General features: G+C 40.2%; 2 protein-coding genes across 4 annotated transcripts in view; both read right to left on the reverse strand.

Moving 5' to 3' along the window:
* The window catches only part of tmcc3 (transmembrane and coiled-coil domain family 3), an 85,711-nt gene extending 68,343 nt beyond the window's left edge, over positions 1-17,368 (reverse strand). The window contains exons 1-2 of one of the 3 annotated variants that reach the window (XM_026147554.1): positions 16,996-17,368; positions 15,878-15,960 (exon numbers count right to left, since the gene is read on the reverse strand). In XM_026147554.1, the coding sequence (XP_026003339.1) occupies positions 15,878-15,943 (66 nt within the window). In that variant the 5' untranslated portion in view covers positions 15,944-15,960; positions 16,996-17,368. Of the gene's footprint in view, positions 1-11,161; positions 11,607-15,871; positions 15,961-16,995 lie in introns of those variants that run through there. The other 2 variants (XM_026147553.1, XM_026147555.1) reach the window with 2 other exon arrangements.
* Positions 17,369-17,951: 583 nt separating this feature from the next.
* Positions 17,952-22,564, reverse strand: ndufa12 (NADH:ubiquinone oxidoreductase subunit A12). Its single transcript, XM_026147071.1, has 4 exons — positions 22,426-22,564; positions 22,018-22,103; positions 18,508-18,595; positions 17,952-18,207 (listed from the first exon to the last, which is right to left on the reverse strand). Exons 1-4 carry the CDS (start codon positions 22,512-22,514, stop codon positions 18,027-18,029), a joined length of 444 nt encoding a protein of 147 aa, XP_026002856.1. The 5' UTR covers positions 22,515-22,564; the 3' UTR covers positions 17,952-18,026.

Here is a 22,564-nt window from a genome sequence, read left to right on the forward strand (position 1 = left end):
TACGCACATATGATTGTATGTGCGTAAATGGCCTAATCGATGCCGTTAGACACACAAATACAGTGGAGCACAAACATGCAACATATGCAACAGATGGTCTGCTGAATGGGCACAACAGAGATGGGGTTTTGTTTGCCTGGAGGTGAAAATAACCGGGTTATAAATCTGTCAAACCAACAGGGAAAACATAAGTGAGGTGTATCAGCTGATGTTGTTTTCAACCAATTCAAAGCACTACAATACCCAGAAATATAAAGGAAAACCTTGAGATGGCATTGAGATACACTCACGGGCATTACTAGATACAGACTCTGGCTACAAATGAGTTCACAAAGGACTGTTCTCTGTATTTTCTAGGAATTCTGCTTCTTTAGAAATCCTTATCATTGTAAAACAAACAAACTAAAAACATTATCAAGAACTGTCCTCTGAAGTTGGCGGAAAAAACAATAGAAATGTTTGGACATTTTTATTTCTCCGTACCGTATAAATTTTAACTGTACAAAAAGAAGCTGTAGCTATGTTTAAACAAAGAACGTGATTTACATTTTACCCTCCAACAAAAGGCTTAAGGACCAAAATAGAGGTGATGACTGTTTTTCACACTGCATATAATGCAAATGTATTTCTTGCCAGTCTGTGGAAACTGCTGCTTTATCAGCAACTTGCTTTCAACCACAAGCAGCTGTTGCTGATTCACTTGACAAATTCTGTTTAAAGTCATGCATGAATGCATGAGGGTGGTGTTTACACATGTAAACGTATATTCAAGTTTTATTGTTTTTCTAAACCATGAAAGGTACAGCTAACTTACAACCTTTACCAAGGTGAATGGTATATTTCTTAATTTTAAAAAAGATGATCCTAACCCATACCAGAGAGTAATTATTTCGCTCCTCATTTTAAAATAATAATAATAATAATCATGTGTTAGCTGTTTTCTTTTTCCCTACATACAATAAATATAAGCATCCCTCCCCTTGCCAACGACAGGTTGACCTTCCCCAGAAGAAAAATCTCCTTTTGAATAAAATGTTTTTAAACCAGGGTGGCATAAGCCAGCTAGGGCTTCCCTGTGCCTTTAAGGTTTCGTCTTTCATACTTTAGTATCATTTAAGTCCAAGAAGCACATGCTTGATTAACTGATCCTAAAGTGCCGATAGGTGTGACTGATCGTCTCTCTCTCTGTCCAGGATTTACCTTGTCTTTTCCCTGAATTGGTAAAGGAAGTGGACAGATGGAATATTTTTAACCAGTTGCTAAAACCAGATACCTGAAGATGTTGGGTTGGCCAATTAACCCAAAAACAAAAGTCAGCAGATGCGATAGTTTTAACATTGTCAGCTGGCCTCTTATATCCACTTTATGTCTCAAATTAAATGTTTTAAACATAAACTGTTAAATTTATGTTCAGAAGATTAAGCATTTTATAACATCACAGTAAATGTAACAGTTATATTTGTATGTATGTTGTTCTGCTTTTAAGTCTAATGTCATTTACAATTCTGTGTCTAAAGGTTCCTGCAGCTTCTAAAGTGGCACCACTAACAGATCAGAATTACCCAAGTTCGTTAAAATAAAATGATCCGCATGGCTGTTCTCCTTTATGTTTCATTAAAGTCTGGTAAAAAGGATTTGTGAGGTTAACCGCAAGTCAGCGACACTATGCGGACAAGAGTGTGATGAATTGAAGCGCTCAGGACCCAAATATGGATACATGGAAATGGGTTAGCCAAACTTAAACTTTAAGCAAGCCTTTAATTTTGTTTGCTGAAAGTCCATAAAGCAAAGTCCACCAGAAAAACAAACAATTCAAAAATGGCTGAAAAAAAAGAAAAGATTTTTAATAGATAGGAATGGCAGGACTACACATGCTAACACGCTGAGGGCTAATGGGAATTAGACACAGCTGGGAGAAAATGAGGTGACCCAAATTAACACAATCACATGTGAGGGAGTAAAACTCAATATAAGACACAGAAGATAACTAACAAGCAGAATAAAACATGTACAACTAAGAATTCAATACTGAAAACACTAAGAAAATACATGAAGCCTGAAATGTAAACTGTAGACAAGAATCAAACAGAGAATATGTAATAATAAACTCAACGCGTCACGTCTACAGGAGCCAGTGAAACCTGTGCCATGAAGCACAGTTTTTGTGCTGATGTTAATGCCAGAGGAGGTTTAGAGCTCTGCAGTTACCGAGTGAGCAGAGAGTTGGTGACTCACACATCACACACAATCCCCGAGCTCAGTGAGTTCTTCATAATGAATATCAAGGAAAAGTGTTTATACACCAGAATCAAAGATTAGGAGGCGTGGCCAGCATTTTCATCAGCATGCTGTAGTTGTTAGACTTTGTTCTAATTTATAAAACAAAGACACAAGTCTGCTATGACTATGGATTAAAGAGAGGTAGTAAAAATGTTTACATATTAAAAATAAAAGCGTTTTCAGTTAACAGATTCATCTTTACATCTTTAAAATTGCGATAAAACAGGGAAACCATTGGATCTAATGTGAAACATATATGACACATTTCTATTGCATGTCCCAGTCCTAGCTGTGTCTAATATGTTTCACATTAAATCCAAAACACGGTTACATGAGTAGATCTATCAGAATGTGTGAAAGCTTTCATAAAAGACAGCACAGCCTCTCTGAGCAAACACCCAGGCATCACAGGATGTTTGAAATAAATATCTAAAGGGTCACGCTTTCAAAGCGTGGGGCAGCTGCCACGCTTTCATGTGTGGTCCCACCTACGTCACCGCCTGCCCCACACTGCTAGAGTGTGACATTTAGGCCCCTTTGTCTTCTTCTGAGTGGTTTCAGGTCTCTCTCTGCTAATTTTTTCCCTCAGAATCAGTGACAACTGCTGTGATGTGTAGGTGTACCGAGGCAGAGTTAAAGGAACTGGAAATCACAAAGGTGTGACATTAAAGTGAGAGGTCAGCGAGAGATAAGAGGAAGGGGTTCAACAAACCGACACCTTCACTGTTATTTCTTCAAAATATCAAGTGACTCAGCTGCTAAAACCCCGACAGCAAAAAGTCTCCTTTATAAGTAGCTCTATAGATTTATTAGCTTTTTGAGCAACAGACACTTATATGATCCATTGTTTCTCAATGTTTCCTTTGCTAGCTCTGAGACACATTAAGCGAAAACATGCTAGCTTTCCATCTTTGCTTTATCTTTGAATGAAACTTAAAAGTTAAATAAATTATTGTGGGAACTCTTTGTCGTTTTTAAGTCTAGCTTCTTTACAAATCAAATTGTTACATTTCAGAGCCAAACCAGCTAATTTTGTATTTGTGATAAGCTGAACTAGCTGTTAGCTTGCGTACAGCTGATATTAGACTGGCATCAATGTTCTCAAGCAACTTCTTGTAACACATAGAAGAACGTAGGTTACTGCCGATAAGAATTTGTTATAAAAGCGCTGATTTTTTCTCATGCTCTCTCTTTGTGCTCTCCACTAACCTGTATTTAGGTTTTATCCTTGTTCTGATGTGACCTAAAACTTAACCTATGGATTATAAGGATAAAATATTCAAAACCCAACTCAGCATAAGGTGATACAGTTCAGCATTGGCCTCCGGCATAACCATAAACCTGAATTAAAACCTTTACAGAGCAACCACAATGGATCATTTCAATGAGGGTAGGATTGTAAGCAGGAATAGAACTAAAGTGAGGGAATCTAACGCTTCTATTTTCTGCTGACAAAATAAATTATGACAGAAGGAAGACTAAGCCTCTGTTTACACTACAAACTTTTCAGACCAGGCAGCTTGAGGCTAAAGTCAAGGACAAGGTTATATGTTAATGAAGCTGAGCACGCACACAACAGGAAACCGGTTAAAGGATGAATAAATCCTATCATATCAAGCATTCGTGTTCAAATGTGAGGAGAGGAAGTGCCCCTCAGACTTTAATGACAAACTAAATATACAGACACGCTTGTGTCTTTCATAAATCACAGCAACCGGTGAAAACATAACTTTTTTTTTATAACAATTAGGTGATTATTTTTTATAAAATAGGTGGTTGTCTTGTGGTTTAATCCTGGTATAAATGTGCGAATTTTGGTTTGTTATTGTAGAAACTGAGCAGGTGAAATACCTGTCAAAATATCCCGTCACTGTAGGAATGAAGGGTTTATGATTTTCCTTTAATTAGTCATAGGGTGTCTGAATGAACAGTAAGAGGCTGCTAACAACATTGCTTGTCCCCATGGTGATAAATTGAGCATTGCATGAACAGAAGAGATGAGGCGTAATGGACGGTGACTATGGCATGGCACCTTTCATTAGTGCGTGCACAAAAATCAGAGGATGCAGAGGAAGTAATTTGAATAAAAGCTTGTCAGTGAAGGTCATTATCATCAGGAGAGTTGAACACAAACAGCTCCGGTCTAATCAGTGTCTGATGAGGCCATGTTCAGTTTGTGGAAGTCTGCTGCCTCCCTCATCTCCTGGTTTTATTAGTGAGGGAACACAGAGGTGAGACATTCTTCTTTATAACGTCGCTTCACTTTGTTGAGGTTTTCATTTATGGCCCGCAGTCTTAAGATCCCACAAGAACATTTCAATCAGGCTGAGTTCTGGACTTTTGCTGGGCTACTGCAACACCTTGATTATTTTCTTTATCAGTAATTCTGTTGCAGATTTGCTGCTGTACTTGGAATCTTTGTCCCATTGGATGACCAAATTTAGGCCAAGCTTTAGCTGTCAGACAGATGTCCTCACATTTGACTCCAGAGCACTTTGGTACAGAGGAGGAGTTTGTGATTGACTCAATGACTGCGAGGTGCACAGGTCCTGCGGCTGCAAAACAAGCCCAAATCATTACACCTCCACCACTGTGCTTCACTGTTGGTACGAGGTGTGTGGGCTAACATGCTGTGGATATTGTTCTGGAAGCCTTGTGGTTTGTTGGGATGCAGCTTTGCATACTTAAGTCTAGCTGGCATGTTCTTTCTAGAGGTAAGAGGCTTTCTCTTGGTAGTCGTTCAAAATAAGCAACACTTGTCGAGTCGTTTGTATAGTTTCTTTAAGAACTTTAACATTTAACTGAGGCCTGTAGAGTCTGAGGTGTAGCACTTGGGTTTTTCTGTATCTCTGAGTATTGTATGGTCATTGATCTTGGGGTCAATTTACTGGCCTTATAAAACTTCCCCAGACCACAAAACCTAAAGAGGGTGTACTTTCTTTTTACCGTGACTGTGGGAAGTTAGACATTTTCTGCAGCAGTTGGTGGGGACCAAAAGTAGAGCTAAAAGTGAGATACTGTAACTAATACTGTAACTAAAAACTTTATATTACCCACAAGCTTCCACGGACATTCTTAAACTTCACAACAATATATTAGGCCTCAGGGGACACGTGTACCTGGGCTGGCTAAGCATTCGACCTTGACCTTCATTGTAATTTGACCTTGAAACCATTTCGAGTAATCTCAAAAGGTTGATTCTATTCATCTGGACATAGCGTTTTCAGTGGGAGAAACATTTCATCACTTATCCACAGCTTCACTGTGCTAATGTGAAATCCCTCAGTCAGAACATGGTATATCATCTTTAGATGGAAACTAGTGAACTCTAACTTTTCATGGATGCCTGGATGTTTAACTTCATATATTACACCTGATAGAGCAGCCACACTGACCATTTTATTACAGATGAAACGATGTAGACAGTTTGTAACGCTAAGTGTTGCCACAGTGTTTATTTTTCTTTGGGACATGAAGCGAAGTTTGGACCCAGAAACAGCTAATGACATCAGACTTAAAGACTGGATAATTAAAACATTCTGATGTCAGGAAGTTGTAATAAAAACATCATAAAATATCAAAGTATTAGTACAGCCCTCATTCTTAGGGGGATTTACACTCTTTGAATACTCTTCTTCAGTGCTATTTTAAATAATTCTCATTATTTATGCTCCTGCTCTTTTTATTGGCACACTCTTACACCTTCCTTTTGGCCTCTTGCATCAGCTTAGTTTAGCTTGTTATCGCTTTCTGTTTTGCACTACGGTGCTTTTGAAGCTAATGGGAATCTTGCAAGTTTAGCCATTTAAAAAAATTTTTTTTAATTGTTAGTTGTAGCCACTAACAGTGTAGCAGGCAAAGACAAAGACACACATGCATAAACGCACACACAACTCTTTGTACCGAAACCCTCACAGACACTTAACCTCAGCTGATTCACCTCGAGGATATGCATTTTTTGTCTTTAATGAATTCAGTTCCTGATCTCGTACTGGCTTCTAACCAGCTGCTGGCAAGTCAACACAGTAAGCGCTACGTGGAGCAACGAGCATTCTCAGAAATTTATATCATGGGGACTGACAGTTTTCAGGCAGATGCGAGATTGTGAGTAATGGTGAAGATGTGGGCTTTTGTTCACTACATGCTAGACACGCTGAATAAACTCTATAAAATTGTCTGGGTGCAAAAATAAAATGTAATTAGCGTGAGAGGAAAATGTGAGTCATAATGAGACTAGAAGCAAATGGAAACATTAAATATCAAAAACGAACAGAAGTTTTTTTCGTTCTCGAGCCTGCCCTTTAGTGCGACTAGTCCTGTTAATGATTTATCTCATTACAGCCTCTTTTAGATTATTTAAATGTTATTTTTTTAATCTTTAAAAGACAGCAGAAGTAAAAGTGCATTGTGCCTTGTACTTGTGACATGTGCAATGACAATAAAGTTGAATTCTATTCTATTCTATTCTATTCTATTCTAAAAGTTGTTTCAGTCCATGTTCGCTTGGTTTTAATGGCATCATAACCTCGATGTAATTATAAATTACAGTACAGACGTGCAGGAGATGCAGTATAGTCGTGGCTGTGTGGACCCTGTAACCCCAGTCCCAGCGAGACACCGTTGTCCATTTATGAGTCCTTCATAAAGATCGTAATCATAAGAATCAGACTTTGACCCTTCACCTGGAGCCACTTTGCCCTGGGAGGGCCTACTGGGGCAAATAGGCCTCAGGGGCATACATAAACCTCTCCATCTTTTTAAGGCGCCTATTCATGGACGATTCATGATGAGGGTTCCTCCTTGTCATGGTGCTCCAAATACCAAAGGTTGGAGCAGTTGCATGTATTCAAGTCTTCCCCCGCAATTGCCCCACTTTCTCCTTGCTTTCCTGTCTACTCTCTGCACCGTACTGCCAAATAAAGACTATAAATAGAATTAAACAAAAGAAAATCATCCCACAACACTGAAATTTAGAACGGAAACTGTAACACTTTGATAAGAGATGACTGTACTGTACTGGATGTTATCTGAGGAGAAAGCAAAACTTAATTATGGCAAAAGCCTTCAGCTTGTCCTTCACAACAAAACGAATTTGTTCCAGGTGGCATGTGCCAGAAACATCATTATGGTGAGAGTATAATGAATTAAAACAGTCAAGGTATGAGGACACCAAAGCATTCATCCATCCTTCAACTCCTTTGTCAAATCATCAAATTGTAAATGTGATATCAAGAGGCATCTTTGTGCTTCATGACTTGTGGCTCGATTTGACCCCATACATTAAGGAACTTCAGGAAGGAAACTATTTTCGCATATTTTCTGTAGATGATGATTTTGCTCACTTTTTCAAAACTTTGTCTTTGTGAATTTGAATCATACATCTTCGACTGCCCATAATTGGCAACCATAAGCTTGATTGTTGATGAATCAGGAGAATAATGGCAGAATAAATGCACAGACATGTTTAAAGTCCAGTGGCCCCTGTGATTAACCTGTATGTTGGCTTTCCTGTCTGGAGGTTGGCATCAGCGTGTATTGGATAGATCTTGTTCAAAGTCCTAAGCTGACATAGAAGGGGGTCAATCAGCCTGCAGGTCTGTTTGTGTTTTTGATGTTAAAACAACAATAAAGCAATCTCATGAAGGTGCCGTCATTAAAAACCTCAAAGAACCACCTGAAGCTCAAAGGTCAACTTGCCATCGAGCACAGCGTGACAGCATTTGTACTACTGCTTAAACTCCACAGCCGAGAGAATCATAATATCTATGAGCATCTCTCCAAGAAGCAGCACTACACCACTCTGAAACCTCTGCAGGGTCTTTATCGCTCAGCAGAAACACAATTACTGAGTCATCTGTACACTTAGAAGTATGGTGCCTCATGAATTGGGCACCTGTTAGTGTACAACACAAATAAAACACACCCCTGAAGCCATCAGGTGGATTTACTTCATTATATCAAACACGTAGAGGTTTGGGCCTGCAGGTGTAGGGTGTTTTTGGGCACCTCCTGGCATTTTCTCCTCTCTTTGACATAAACTCTGACATAAACATTTATGTGAGTCTGTGACTGTGTGCATGCTGTATATACACAATTATATATACACAGATATACAACATACAGCTGTAATGGCTGGTTAAATGCATGTATTTCTGGAGGCAGATGGGTCTGCCTATCGTGCACTAAATCAAAAATGCATTTCACTTTAGAATATTTTATCTTGTGCTGATAAAAATAGCAGTGCTATTGTACAATAATGTTATTTTTTAATTCAATTTCTGCAGTTCTTCCTGGTCATTCTGGAAGTCTGGACTCCCAAATATAACTAAATATTTATAATTTGAATTGTTTTAATATTTAAAAAATGTTATTTATTTAGAAACAATTTCTGATGGCAGCAAATTTGAAAAGATGGTCAGGAAACATGAAAAACTGCCTGTGGAGTCCGGTCAGAGGGAGTTATACTGACAGCTGCAGACGGCTGAATAGTAATTTGGCTCAAAGTCTTTTCTCCTCGGTGCTGCCGTGCCCATGCCTGCCTGTCTGACTGACTGACTTCATATTTGTGGAAACAACACACTAAACAGCTTTATCTGAGAAACACTGCAGTCCTGCCTGCTTTTGTACTTACTTGGTGATGTATGAAACGTTACTGCCATGCATAAAAGTTTTAGACTTGCGCTCCTTTACATTAATCTGAGAACACATTACATATTGGCATCTACTGGGCAGCAATACAGAAAAACATCTGGCATCCAGCAGTTTTCAGTCTTCACCAAGACTGTGATAAAGATTCTTAGTCATTTATACACCTCACTGCATTTAATTATTTGCTATTATTAATCTATGTCTCTCTTCCACAGCATGTCTTTGTCCTGTCTTCATCCACTCACCCCCAACTCGACCCTCCCTGAGCCTGGTTCTGATGGAGGTTTCTTCCTGTAAAAGGGAGTTTTTCTTTCCCACTGTTGCCAAAGCGATTGCATAGGGAGTCATATGATTGTTGGGGTTTTTCCTGTTTTCTTTGTATCATTGTAGGGTCTTTCCCTTACAACATAAAGTGCCTTGAGGCAACTGTTGTTGTGATTTGGGGCTGTACAAATAAAACTGAATTAGATTTTTATGTGGGGTTCAATTTACTAAGGCACTGAATAAAAATTACATTTTAGTCAATTTATTTGACTAAAATGGAATTTGATAATGTTTCATTCAAGCGTTATCAAATGGCTAGATTGCTTTGTTGTACTTATGTTCATAGATTAAGATCGGTCATAATTAGGTCATTCTGCAGAACAAATGATCACAAGCACAGCAGTAAATCTAATGTCAGATCTCGACCTAATTGAAACACTGTGGTTGGACCTGAGTGCTGTACATAAACAAAAACCTACAAACCTCAATGAACTGAATCAACACTCCTCCACAACAATGTGAGACTGATACGATCATACAGAAAACGATTACTTCAATTTACTTCAAGTTATTCCTGCTAAAGGTGGTTCTACAAGCACCTGAATCGCAGGCTGTAGTTATTCATTTGTTACTTTTTTTACATTTTGGTTTAATTTTAGTTGAAACTGACTGGCACAGTGTAATATGTCTTGTGTTTTTGTTCCTTTCAGGTTGCGTTTAACAAATTCTGAGACCTGATATAGACCAAATACGCACGCAACAAAAACTACATAGTGTTGCTTTAAGTGCACGTAAGGATGAAGGTTAAAAAGACATTTCTTGCTATGATGTCCTTTGAGATGTTCCCTCTGTTATGGGGTTAAAACACAGCGAGAGAGCAGGAGGAAGACAAGGCGAAGCACTAAGATAAGGTCTTGAATGCTTTAGACACTGCTGGTTACCATGGTAAATGGATGGAAGTCTCTACATTTCTCAGGCTTCGCACACATACTGCACACAGAGGGTTTGACAACGTATCACGCATGCATAAGTTGTGAAAACACAGGCGATAGCTGATTATAGACTTGTTGCTGAAGGTTTTTGCACCACTGAGACCTCGATGAGAATGACAGATAAAAACTACCAGCTTCTTCCCTCTACTGTTTCCTTGTTGGTCATCTGATGGAGGCTGTTAGCCTGACAGGACAGGAAGAGGCTCATTGTGGTGGAAGTGGTTACATAAGATCTTTTTTTTTTAATGCATTTGTGTTGTGCATATACTGGCACAATGAGGCACATAATGCATGTGCACACATAAAACACACAGTGTCAGCACAATAAAAGCAGCCAAAAGCACAGCGCCCTTCCAGGGATACGCTCTGGGACGCTTTTCTCACAGCCACAGAGTTCAGCAACCGGACATTTTGATAGAGCAGCTGAGATTGTGATGGACAGATAGAGACAGGAGGAACAGAAACAGAAAACTTCACGGTTGACTTCTTTTAGAACAATCATGAAAGAAAGAAAGCGAAAATAAAAACAGCTCAGGCAGTTTTAATACGTGTGCATAGCCAGTGTTTTGGTGTAGGCATTCCTCAGATGTTATTCAAGCTCCTAAGGCCAATCACACGTTGACGCTCAGAGAGAAACGTGGTGAAACTTGTCTCACTCGACCTCAGACTGTTAAAAATCAACTTCCTTGGTTATGTTTAGTGGAAAATGCCAATGTAATCACAACACAGCATAAGATAAAAAAAAATCTTCTTCCCCTGCCTACAGGAATATCAAGCTCTTACTATACATCAGAGCACATTTCATTCATAAATGAATGCTTTTATCTTTGTGTGCCTGAGCTGCTGTGAATATCAAGTGATTGCAGGCGACTTCACGTAAACAAAATAAGAAGCGACTTTTTCATCTCTCATCAAGCCGACAACAAGATAATCAACATTCAGTCAGATTTTAGAGTGAAATAAAGTTCAAAAGCTACCTCTGTCACATAGATGAGTGGAATATCACTGTAGTTCTTCCTCATGTCTCCTCTTCCTCACACCCTGAGGTCAAAGTGCATTCCAGCGTGGTTTTCAGGAGACCTCTGAAATCACCACAGAGCTCTGTCTGGCTCTTTGAAGTTTTACGACTCCCCTCTAAGAGGAGGCAGTAGTGTGTGTGCCTGTCTGTCGACTTCTGTGTGCAATGCAACCGTCTTATTGTGAAATCTAGTGCTTCCTGTCTCAGCAGAGCTGTCAGAGCTCCACCAGCACTGCACTCACTCCTCCTGAGCTGCCCTGTTCTTTTACTCTCCTCACACACTTGTGCCTTTCAGGCGGAAAAGCCACCTTAAAAGGCATGAGGGAGCCTGAGTAGGAATTGTCCTGATCCTTATCGGCCACCCTCCACCGGCCGGGACACACTTTGCACACATTAACAACAACAACAGCAATTCTCCACTGCCAGTCAAAAGGGAAGAAGCAGAGGATTATGTGATGAGGAGGGACTGAGATAGGGACAGCCTTGGAGAGAGGGAGGGAGGTTTAAGGGAATGAAAGAGTGTGGGAATGCTGAGTTAATGCAGGAATCTCCTGCTCCCTGAGGGTGAACGCACTCTACAGGACAGAGACTCTGACAGCACTGCTAATCTGCAGCGTCAGATAACAGCCTCTGTGTGTGTGTGTTTGTGTGTGCTGGACTTTGCACCCGCTCCCACTCAAACTACACACATAGAGGACAATAAACAGGGCTTATTTATTATCTCTTTATTGTTATTATTAACAATTCCACTGAAGAGTGAGGAATTTTAGTAATATCTGCTTGCTAATGTCTCAGGGCTATAATCCTCATATGCTTCTGAATACCTTTAAACGATGACGCTGGTGACACTTTTCCTCAGTGTAAACCAACAATGATTTAATGCAGTCAGTATTATGTCCAGAGCATAAACTGTTTATAAAAGAGGAGAGTAATCGCCCTGACGTTACGCACTGGCTGATTGGCTCAACCATGAGCCAATAAAAGAGAGCCAATCTACTTCCCTATTTGTACAGATATTGGAGCAATTCAGTTGAGGGTGCAGTAGGGGGCACTTGCAAAATAGCACGAGTAATAAATATATAAAATATGCATTTGCATGCGTGCTCATTGGTTCAGTAAAGATTTACCACCATAGACAATGTAAAAGATGAAGGCAGCTACAATGATGTCATCCAGTGCATTTAAAAGGCTAAAAGTCTGAATTTTGATGCTTTTTTGGAGGCAGGTGATTTTGTATATGGAGGAAGGAGCTAACTCTTGCAAGAATGAAAAACAAGCTGCAAAGTGTCACAATCCTGGCATTTACTTGAACTGTCAAGTTGAACCCCAAACCTGCAAGAAGCAATACCTTCCTGAAACACACCTGCCTGTCCGCTCTCCATCACTGTTCCTTCAGTTGTTCTGGCTGCTGACCTTTTTATATTTTATTTTTATTTCTCCTGTGTAGAGACTTGCTTCAAGTGGCCACTGAAGGAACTGCAGATTTTGGCACTTTTGCATTGCCTTATTTTTCCTTTGTCTGAGGTTACAGCTTATTGCTTGCTTTATGATCATTTGGGTCATTTTGAATCTGTGCAAAGGGGCATGAGGGCCGGGCTGCGCAGATATGCTTGTGTGCAGTTTACCAAGGAGACCAAGCAGCCCACACACCTGTTTTTTGTCACACTGCCCCCAGGGGACGGTAAACAGCTAAAACATTAAAGCTGCTCAAAGGCTGTGCATAGAAGCAACACGGAACAATTTCCCACATAATCCAGAGACTTTATTCCACTGTGTCTGTGAAGCTCTGCTGCTATTATAATGAACCAGGCTTCACTGAAGGGCATGCTGCTTCATTACTATGGAAAATACACAGTAGTTTTTAGTAAAACTGCTCACTAGATCGCAAAATGTTCATTAAAACAACTCACCAACATTGCAATATCTATTTAAGTGACATTTATTACAATTATTAAGCCAAACATTGGATCGGCAGTTATATTTGATTTTGGTACCATCTGGAACAAAATGTCCTTCTGCAAATATGAACCTTTTTATTTATTTGAAAAAACCTGGACATGCAGTTTCACGTCTCAGAAACTAGAAATTGAGGTCATGACACACAAGTACCAAACACTGGCAGAAGGAAATACTTTCCAAGTTGTGTGCTCCTAACACAACCTTTACAGGAGTCCTATTATTCTGTACCTCGTTTTCTCTCATACATGCGCTGCCAGGTTGTGGCTGTGGTTCAGCTGCACAGGGTCATCTACCATCTACTGAGTGGGAGGTCAGAAGTTTGATCCCTTGTATCCCTGGGCGAAATACTGAACCCCACGTTGGCCATGATGCATCCATGTGTCACCTCTGTTAAAGCAGGCGGCATGGAGATGAGGGAGTGAGGACCCAAATGCAGACAACGGAGATGGAGGTGGATATTAACAGAACCTAAGCCTTAATTTTACACGAACAGAAGAATAAAAGCAAAGACTGACTAACACAGAGCTAACAAAACCTATACTGGGAAAACTAAACACTACATGACAGCTTAACAACAAACAAGAAACCTAAAAAGCTGGAAACACAAGGACAACAAAAGAAAAGGAAATGCAAAAAAACGATTACAGAGAGAAGACAGAGGACTAAATACACAAGAGGGTAACGAAGGAACACTCTGGCACTAATCTCAAACACACACACACACACACACACACACACACACACACACACACACACACAAGACAGGGAGGAAGCAAAACAGAATGCACAAACACAGGACACAGGACTGTCAAAGTAAAACAGGAAACCAGAAAAAACTAGATGCAACACGGAGCACACAAGGGAAGCATAGAAACAAAACCTAAACACTAGAAATCCCCAAAATTCAGAATACGAATAATCAAAAACATAAACATTGGATCACTAGACACAGGACCATGACACCATCAGAGTGCTCATGGGTAATGAGAGGACTCAAGGACAAATGTTTCAAATAATGAGTTCAGTTTAAAGTTCAGATTTAAGACTTTCTACTCTTGGCTCTGTGTGGTGTCAGTAAGAGTGGTCATATCAACTAGAGACAGTTAAGCATGTTTAGTGTACTGACCTCCTTTCTTATGTCTCCATGTTCATATTTTGCTAGTGTCTACAGAGTCCCTCCATCTTATCGTTGTCTTCATCGTTTCTACTTCCTGTTTTACTTTGGTAACTGCGTTTCTTCGACCTCCCCTTTGCCCATCCATCCATTTTCTCCTTATCAAATTCAGGGTCAGGAAGCCTATCCCATCTGCCGCTGGCCAAAAGGTGGAGTCTTTTCTGGATAATTAGAATGTAGTATTTCCTCTTCTCTTGCCTTCCCTAACTCTCTGTAGTCTCCTGTCTAATTTTCCTGCTCCCCCTTGTTTTGGAGTTTTGTTATTTTCCTGATGGTGTACATTTGGATTATTCTGTAGATCCTCCTCATTTTTTTCTGTTACTTTTTCAAAAGTTAACATTTACTCTGATGCCTTTATCCCTAAGTGAAGCCCTGCATTTGGGTTCGCTAAGGAACTTTAGTTAAAACCTGGCAGGTATCCTCAATGAAAACTCATTCAGCCTCTCCTTCAGGTGCATTTCAGGAACTGCAGCACTTATAAATTATGGCAAAAAGTCTTGATATATTGAAAAACAATAGTAGACCTACAGCATTAACAGACCTGTGCTTTTCCAAAGCAAACACAAATGATGAACAAAGAGAAAAGGGATTGTGATCTCGCTATAGAAAACCAAGAGAGGGGATGCCAGTGACTGACAGGGGATCTCTTCAAGGCTGTGGGGGGAGAAGCTTTGAATTTCTCCTTCATGTGTGCAGTATCATTCGTGGGAAGTGGGCAGAACTGGGACATTTTAAAAGCCAAAGGAGAGGAGAGGTCTATAAAAAAAATCAAAGGCCTGAGGCAATGACTACGACCCACTAAGCTGAGCTAACATTTAGAGAATTAAAGATTTTTTTAAAAAGAAAGTGGGAAAAAAAGAAAGAGGGTGCTCCTCTAGGAGTCAAACCCCCCTCGTGGAAGAAAGTCGGTTATGAATGATGAAAAAGGAGAGGACGGGGAGGGAGAGAGTGGCAAAAGTGAAGGATGGTAAAGAGACTCGATAAAGAGGAGGCATGAAGCTGTTGACACTTAAGAGTTATGATAGCTGGCAAGACAGGTGGTGAAGAAAAAGGAGGGTGTCTCTGTGTTAGGATGACCGTCTTTAGACTCCCTGGTGCTGTTTTTACCAGCTGCCACTTCAGCGTAGCGCTGCATCAGCAAACACAAAAGCAGAGACGGGATTATCTGCTCCATTTGCAGAAGATGAATCAGACAATAGCTATCAGCTGACGTGAGATGTAGGCAGAACAGATGAGCAACAAATGAACCGTTCACTGAATAGAAATGTAGAAATCAGCCTGAAGAGCGCACTAAAGGCCACTCAAGCCTCTGTGTTATCACATCAAAGCACTTCTGGCTCTTTGTTCTTAATTAATTTGAAGATTTAGATGAAAAGTCGCCTTTCTGAGAGGACTGTTGTTTGCTGAAATGCTGAGTCAAGGGGATATAAAAAGCCCCCTGAGCATGATCTGGTTTGAGAGAGCAATATGGCAACAAAAGGGGAACAACTCCACCTGTTGGCCACTAAACTGTATTACAGATAAATTGAAACGTACACTTACACTGCACGGACCTTCTTCTAAATGTTCCCCTTGAACAAAAAGTGATGAAGCAGTGAACCTCCTCATTTAACAGCTGCAGATTGCTGAAAAAATACAAAAATATATAAAAACAAAGTCTTAACTACTGAACAAGATAATTTAAACATGATCTGCTGGCTTTAAATACTCTCACATAAACACCAGAATTTTAATTCTCTGTCTTTCAGTCATGTTGGAAAAAACATATTTTGCGTATTATTTTTGTGGTTTCCTGGTTATGCCCAACTGGGTGCCCCATTAGAGGAGACCTCAGTTGGGCACCTTCTGCCAGTTGTTTGGCCTGGGAATTTCCAGTATCCCCCTGGAGACACTGGGAATTGTGGCTGACCAGCAGGATGCCTAGAATACAGTCTTTAGCCTACTGCCACCCTAACCTGACTTTGGACAAGTGGAATATAATGAATTGAGGGATGCTTCCACCAGTAGGGGGCTCAGCTCAGATTTTTGCTACTGTTTAATTTATGATTCTGGTAAAAGTTTTGTTTTTTGCCATATACCTCCCCTGGTGAAATACAGGTTTTGTTCAATCCCTGTGCCCCCGTGTGGTACAAATTAGTATTAAACAAAGCTACAGACTGGGACATGATCTCATAGATGTTATTTCTTCTCATTCTGATCATTTTATTTAATTTGTGGAAGGTTTTAAACTACTTTAGAATAAAGGAAATCCCCCCCCAAAAAAGTATATTTTAAAGGGTTTAAAAAACAAACAAACAAACAAAAAAACACAACCGTTGCTGCCACATTTCCTTGTTCAACAGTGAACATTTTTCTTCTTTTCACAGCATAACAAACAGCTGTCAGATCATTATGACATTCTTGGTATGATTAGAGAAGAAAATGTTTGTTTGTTTTTTAATCTTTTTTTTTTGTATAAATATACAAAGAGGTGCGAAAAAACACTGAGTTTTCCAAACTACTTATATTTTTAATAAATGATGCAAACAGACTGTCAAATGCTGCACATCATTTTTGCAAAGTGGACACCAATAAAAAGGTGCAACCTATGTTGGAGTAAAAAGGGATGTGTGGAAATGCTCAGATACTCAGACTGTGTAAATAATAAAAGACAGACGTACCTGTCAGTGTGCAGCCCTGCAGAGAGCTCTGGGCTGGTCTTGACATTCACAGGGAGTGTGGCACTGTGTTACCATCAGTGCGGCTTTTAGTCGGGCACTTGAGAGGATCTCTGCATATCTCAGTGAAGTGCTGCAGGCTGCAATTTTCCTCCAGCTCAGCCTAATCCTGCACTAATCAACAGGCACACACAACAGACGCACAGTGCAACCAGTTTACTAATGCAGTTCTGGTCTTGACTTCCTGTCCAGTGTTTGAGTTTTAGTCTGTTTGGATTTAATTTTTTTCCTCTCTCTCTTTCTGTCACACCTCTGCGAATGAGTTTTTCTGCAATGCAGAGCCAATTTAGTGGAATTACAAAAATATCTGAGCATCCATGAAAAGCTTAAAATAAGCAAAGAGATGTTTCCACCTAATGTGCACTGATAAAAAAAAAAAGAAGGAAAAATTCAAAGGAAAAGCTGGTAGGAAGCAAAAAGAAACTAAAAAAATCTCTTATTACCAAAATATGCAGAAGAGCATCTGAAACCTTAAAGAAGATGGGCTACAAGCAGAATCGTCATCAGGAAACTAAGGTAACAAATTTGGACAACAGACATTTGAAAAAAAACCAAACATCTTTTCTGATTAGTTTTAATGCTGCTGCAACATAGGGTCAGAATTTTGTGTAAATATTAACGCATGAATCCTGTATTGTACCAACAGTACAGGGCTGGTAGCATGGTGTAGCATGGTGTAGCAGTGTGTGTGGTTTTAAAAGCTTAAAACATCAATAAACTCCAAGGTTCTCCATCTTCTTTGAACAGCATCTAAAATCATTTCTATTTGTAGAAAATCACCAAAGCCATTATACTACAGACATGATGTTTTTGATTTAAAAACAATTTAGAGGTGTCTGATGTCCAAGCTTTCAAGAAAAAAAGTGAAAACCCTTTCACGTAAGGACTCACACCACAAACACAGGTATAGAGGTTTTATTTACGACAGGGATACAGGAAAGGAACCATAATTTAAAATGTGGATGATGACGAGCTCACTGAGCTCCGGCTTTGGGGGGGATCCACTCGTGGATCTTCTTGCGGGTGGTAGAATAGGGCACGTACTGCTGTGGGGTGCCGCTCACGTTGAACTGGTGAATCTCAGCCAGGAACTTCTTGGGCTCCGGAGGATGTGTGGTAGGGGGGTTGTCGGTCATGCAGTGCAGCCAGCAATGCCTGAAGAGTGCACAGAGGGAGGCTTAAACAACACCAGCTTTTAAATGATCAAACTCTAAGTCTTAAAAAAATAAAAGATTCCTCTTTCACCATCTCATACTAGTTCTTTCTTTTGCACAAAACATTATTCTTTACAGTAAATACTAAACATAATTTGGATTACTGGAAAATTATATATACACAATTATATATTATGGACACTTTCTAACATTAAAAATGTACATTATTGGTTTTCTACATTTCTTATTGAGCTTTTTAACTGATTCCAGACCCTATTTGAATCCATTATAAAAGCCGCACCATTCAGCTGGCACCATGCTGCCGTCCACCTCCCACAGAGTCCTCTTCCCGTTCATTTCTGTGGTGTAGATCACCCAGCGGTGACGTCCTGATCGCACAAAGACAAAACACAAACTAAGACTAGGGATTTTCTTTGAAGGAGCATTTAAATTCATCCTAAATTACACTTAACCTCCTAACATCCAACAGGTTGCTGGAGACCCATCAAAGACCTGAAGTTTAATTTACTTTGGCTTTACTATATTTTTCCTGTCAAAGGCAGTTGACTTAAACTGAACTCAAATCCTTCCTCTAACCATAGACAGGTCACCATTGACATAATGTCTGTGCTATGGAGCAAGATTAGGGAATCGCCAAGGTCAAATTCAGGTTAAACCCTGAATTTTCAGTGTTGCCAAGATGGTTCACTTCTCTTCCTCTTCATCACCATGGTAACTGATGCAGCAGCCCTAACCTGCTCAATGAGTTTGGACCGATTCTCAGTTCTCTGTAAATCAGCATCACTATTTCTGGAAGATCTCTCGGACATCAGTGCCTCTTACTGAACCAGGCTTGAAGTACACTGGTTCCTAATGCCTGAGGCACGATCTTTACTCCTGCCGGAATTGAAGCTGGGATTTTTTTATTTTATTTTTTAAACACAACAGAGTCCCTCACATCTAACCATTCATTTACTGGAATATACATTAATCTGAGTTGTGATACTGATAAAAACCATAGTCACACAGTCTGCTGGCCAGCATTCCTTCCTGGCATCAAACAAATTTAATCGTCATAAATGTACTGTTTGAGTCATGGGGGCAGCAGTCTAAGAACAGACACACAGACCTTCCTCTCCCCAAGGTGATTCCCAAAGAGCTATCAGCTGAAAGCTTGGCATATCTCACCATGATGTGCAGTGTGTCCTTAAAAGGTTTGAGGAAACTGGACAAGTGCGTGACAAAACAAAAACAAAAAAAAAAGTGGCAGGCCTAAAAACTATCTACACCAGATAAACAGTATCTGAAGGCCATGTTCTTAAGAATTATAAGACATGACAAGAACTGAGAGATGCATCTGGTGCTTCAGCTGATCATCTAAAAACCTCACTGAATCACGGAGACCTCACCAGTAATAGTCTCAGTGGAAAAGTGGTTGTCAAGAAGCCATTCTTAAGGAAGGGCGGGAGAAAAGGCTGGGGTATGCCAAATTACATGAGAACTAGACTGAAAATCAGTGGAACTGATTCTGATGGAATAAGGTCAGGAGAGGAAGACAAACGTGAGCATGTACAACCATCTGTAAAACATGGTAGAGGCTCTGTCATGGTTTGCGGCCATGACCACCATGCAATATCATCTGAAAGAAATCTGACTGACAGGAGCTTCGTGTTCCTGCATGACATTGATCCAAGCACGCTGCCAATGCAGTTAAAGCGTACATGGATAGAAAGACACACAATGGAGCACTATCAGACATGGACTGGCCTCCCTAGAGCTCATACATTAACATTACTGAAGCAGTGTGGGACCATCTAAAGGCAGCAAACATCCAAACAAGAGCTTTGAGTGTCCTTCAAGAAGCTGGAGAGCTATTCCTGAAGACTACTTAAAAACATTACAAGAAATCTCACCTGAGAGAGTTCAGGATGTGTTAAAGAAAAGTGGTGGTCACATTAAACATTAGAATTAGAACTGTATATAAGACAAAGCAGAGAAAGTACATTTACATTAGGGGTGCAACGATACACAAAATTCACGGTTCGGTTCGGTTCGATACTTTGGTGTCACGGTTCGATGTTTTTTCGATACAAAAAAATGTTCATGCCTTTTTAATTTGTCATTTATTAAAATTATAAATATATATTTTAACTCAAAAGTACAGTTTTTAAATTTAACCCTAACCCTTGTGCGTGTTGTTTTTTAGCTCGTCATATTGCAGCCACAGAAATTCTTTTGTCCATGAAACCATAAAGCTGCACTTTCTTTTTGCCTTATAGTCTGATTTGTCATAACTTCTCCGTTTTGTGGTAAGCTTTTCTTTGGCTGTCACTTCTTCACCCTGACCTGTCTTATTTGGCTCAGCAGAACTAAAATATATATATCCTGCTGCTTTTACACACGCACTCACATAAGCTCAGCGATTCTCTGCGCGATCAACCTCTCACATGTTTAAGCTTGCTGCGGGAGATTTCACTTGTCATGTTTGCATAGTAAGCTAACGATTAATAAGACTGTCGCTCTCTATACACAGTTCGCACGATTGCAAAGTGAAAGCAAAAAAACAAGCGCAAATTCAAACGCGATTTCAATATGTCACATATTGACAGTGGCTCACCGATGCCAATGACATAATTACCCAGCTCCATTTCCGAAAGAATGCAAAAGCATTGACATATATTTTTCCTTCCTACAATAGCCCTACGGGCAGGGAAGAGATAGATTTTGGTAGCCTGACTGAAAAAAATCGCTATCCCCAGGACGTCGGGCTAGCGATATTGCGAGCTCTGTATCTGATTGAGGAATCACTCATCTTTGGAAAAGAGAGTTTATTACAGAGAAATGGCTCTTTCCAAAATAAAAGCTATACTATCCGCTTCTTCTGGGCTATATTCTCAGCAGCATAAGGAGAATCACGTGCTAACAGCTGTCTAAATGACTCGGCTAAAGTTAGTAGCATGCTTGTTTTTGTCTTTGCACTAGGATGATGTCGGCGTAAATGTGCAGTCATATTCGTTGTGTTCCCACTAGTGCTTTCAGGTTAATCTCGTTGAAATGACCTTAACGCCACAACACGGCAAATCTCCGTTAACGAGCTACCGCCGATCGCCCCGTGGGGCTAGACGGCCAACACTTAACGAGCTAACTGCGCTAACACGCTAGCTCCCACCCATGTAATTGAGCATTGCATGGCACATCCAACATACTGTTTTACTTTAGTCCATGAGCTTACCTTCAGGGTCATACGTCACATGAAAACCAAAATAATTCCAAACGCCAGATCTGAATGAGGGTGGGGGAGCTTAACTTCTGTCTCGCTAGCTTGCCCTGCGCTCTTCCTTCTGACTATGCTGTCTGTGTTGAGCGCTCAGTGGATCTGTGCTCGACAGTGCAGCCTAGGCGGAGTAGTCGAACGCAGATTCACTGAGCGCTCAACACAGACAGCATCTTCAGAAGGAAAGTTGATAAAATAAATTACAAATGTTGTATTGTTCGATACATATGCGAACCGAACCGAAAGCACTGTATCGAACGGTTCAATATCAATACGAATATCGTTGCACCCCTAATTTACATGTATGTTTGCACATGTTGCAATAAATCGCTGCACCTAATTTTCCATTTTCCTAGTAAAATATAAATAAACGTGAAAAGATCACGGCTGGATCAGTAAATCCCAGACTGATTTAGCAAGTTGATACCCACCTTAAACTACCCTGACTGCAAACATTAGGATGAGTGAAACCAGATAACAGAAAGATCTGTAGACGTGAAACAGTTACTATAGCGCTCTGAAATTAATTTGACTCACCGAAGAAGTAATGCTTCTTGTCCTCATAGTATTTATTTCCATATTTATCCACACCGACCAGTGTGCCCGTTTTTATATCATTCACTCTGCCAATAAAATAGGAAGACAGACGTTAGTTTCCCCAAAACTTGCAGGTCATAAACACAACATCATGTAGCATTTACATAACCTTATTTTGAAAACGAATCACCTTTAAAGTCCTAAAGTTTTGATAGTTTTCACACATTTCCTCAAGCCCTTTAATGGACTTTACACCATTTTCTTAATGTCTAGCTAATCAGGAGTCCTTTACAGCATGCTAACATCAGCTAGCTCTCCAAATCCGCGCTTCTCTTCTGCCGCATTTAACCCTTATCTTTCACCTCCAGCGGATAAACACAGACGGCACACACGTCTTATTAAACTCACCTGAACAGCTGGAGCAAAAAACCCCGGACTCCTCCATGACCTCCTATCTGCCCCAAAGCCCTTCGGACAAGGTTTCCATACCCCGCCATCTTAAGACGGAAAGATTACTAGGACGGACCGTTCGGTCGGGGGAAACAAG

This window comes from Astatotilapia calliptera, chromosome 17 (assembly GCF_900246225.1).
Source record: "Astatotilapia calliptera chromosome 17, fAstCal1.2, whole genome shotgun sequence".
Classification (NCBI taxonomy): Eukaryota; Metazoa; Chordata; class Actinopteri; order Cichliformes; family Cichlidae; genus Astatotilapia; species Astatotilapia calliptera.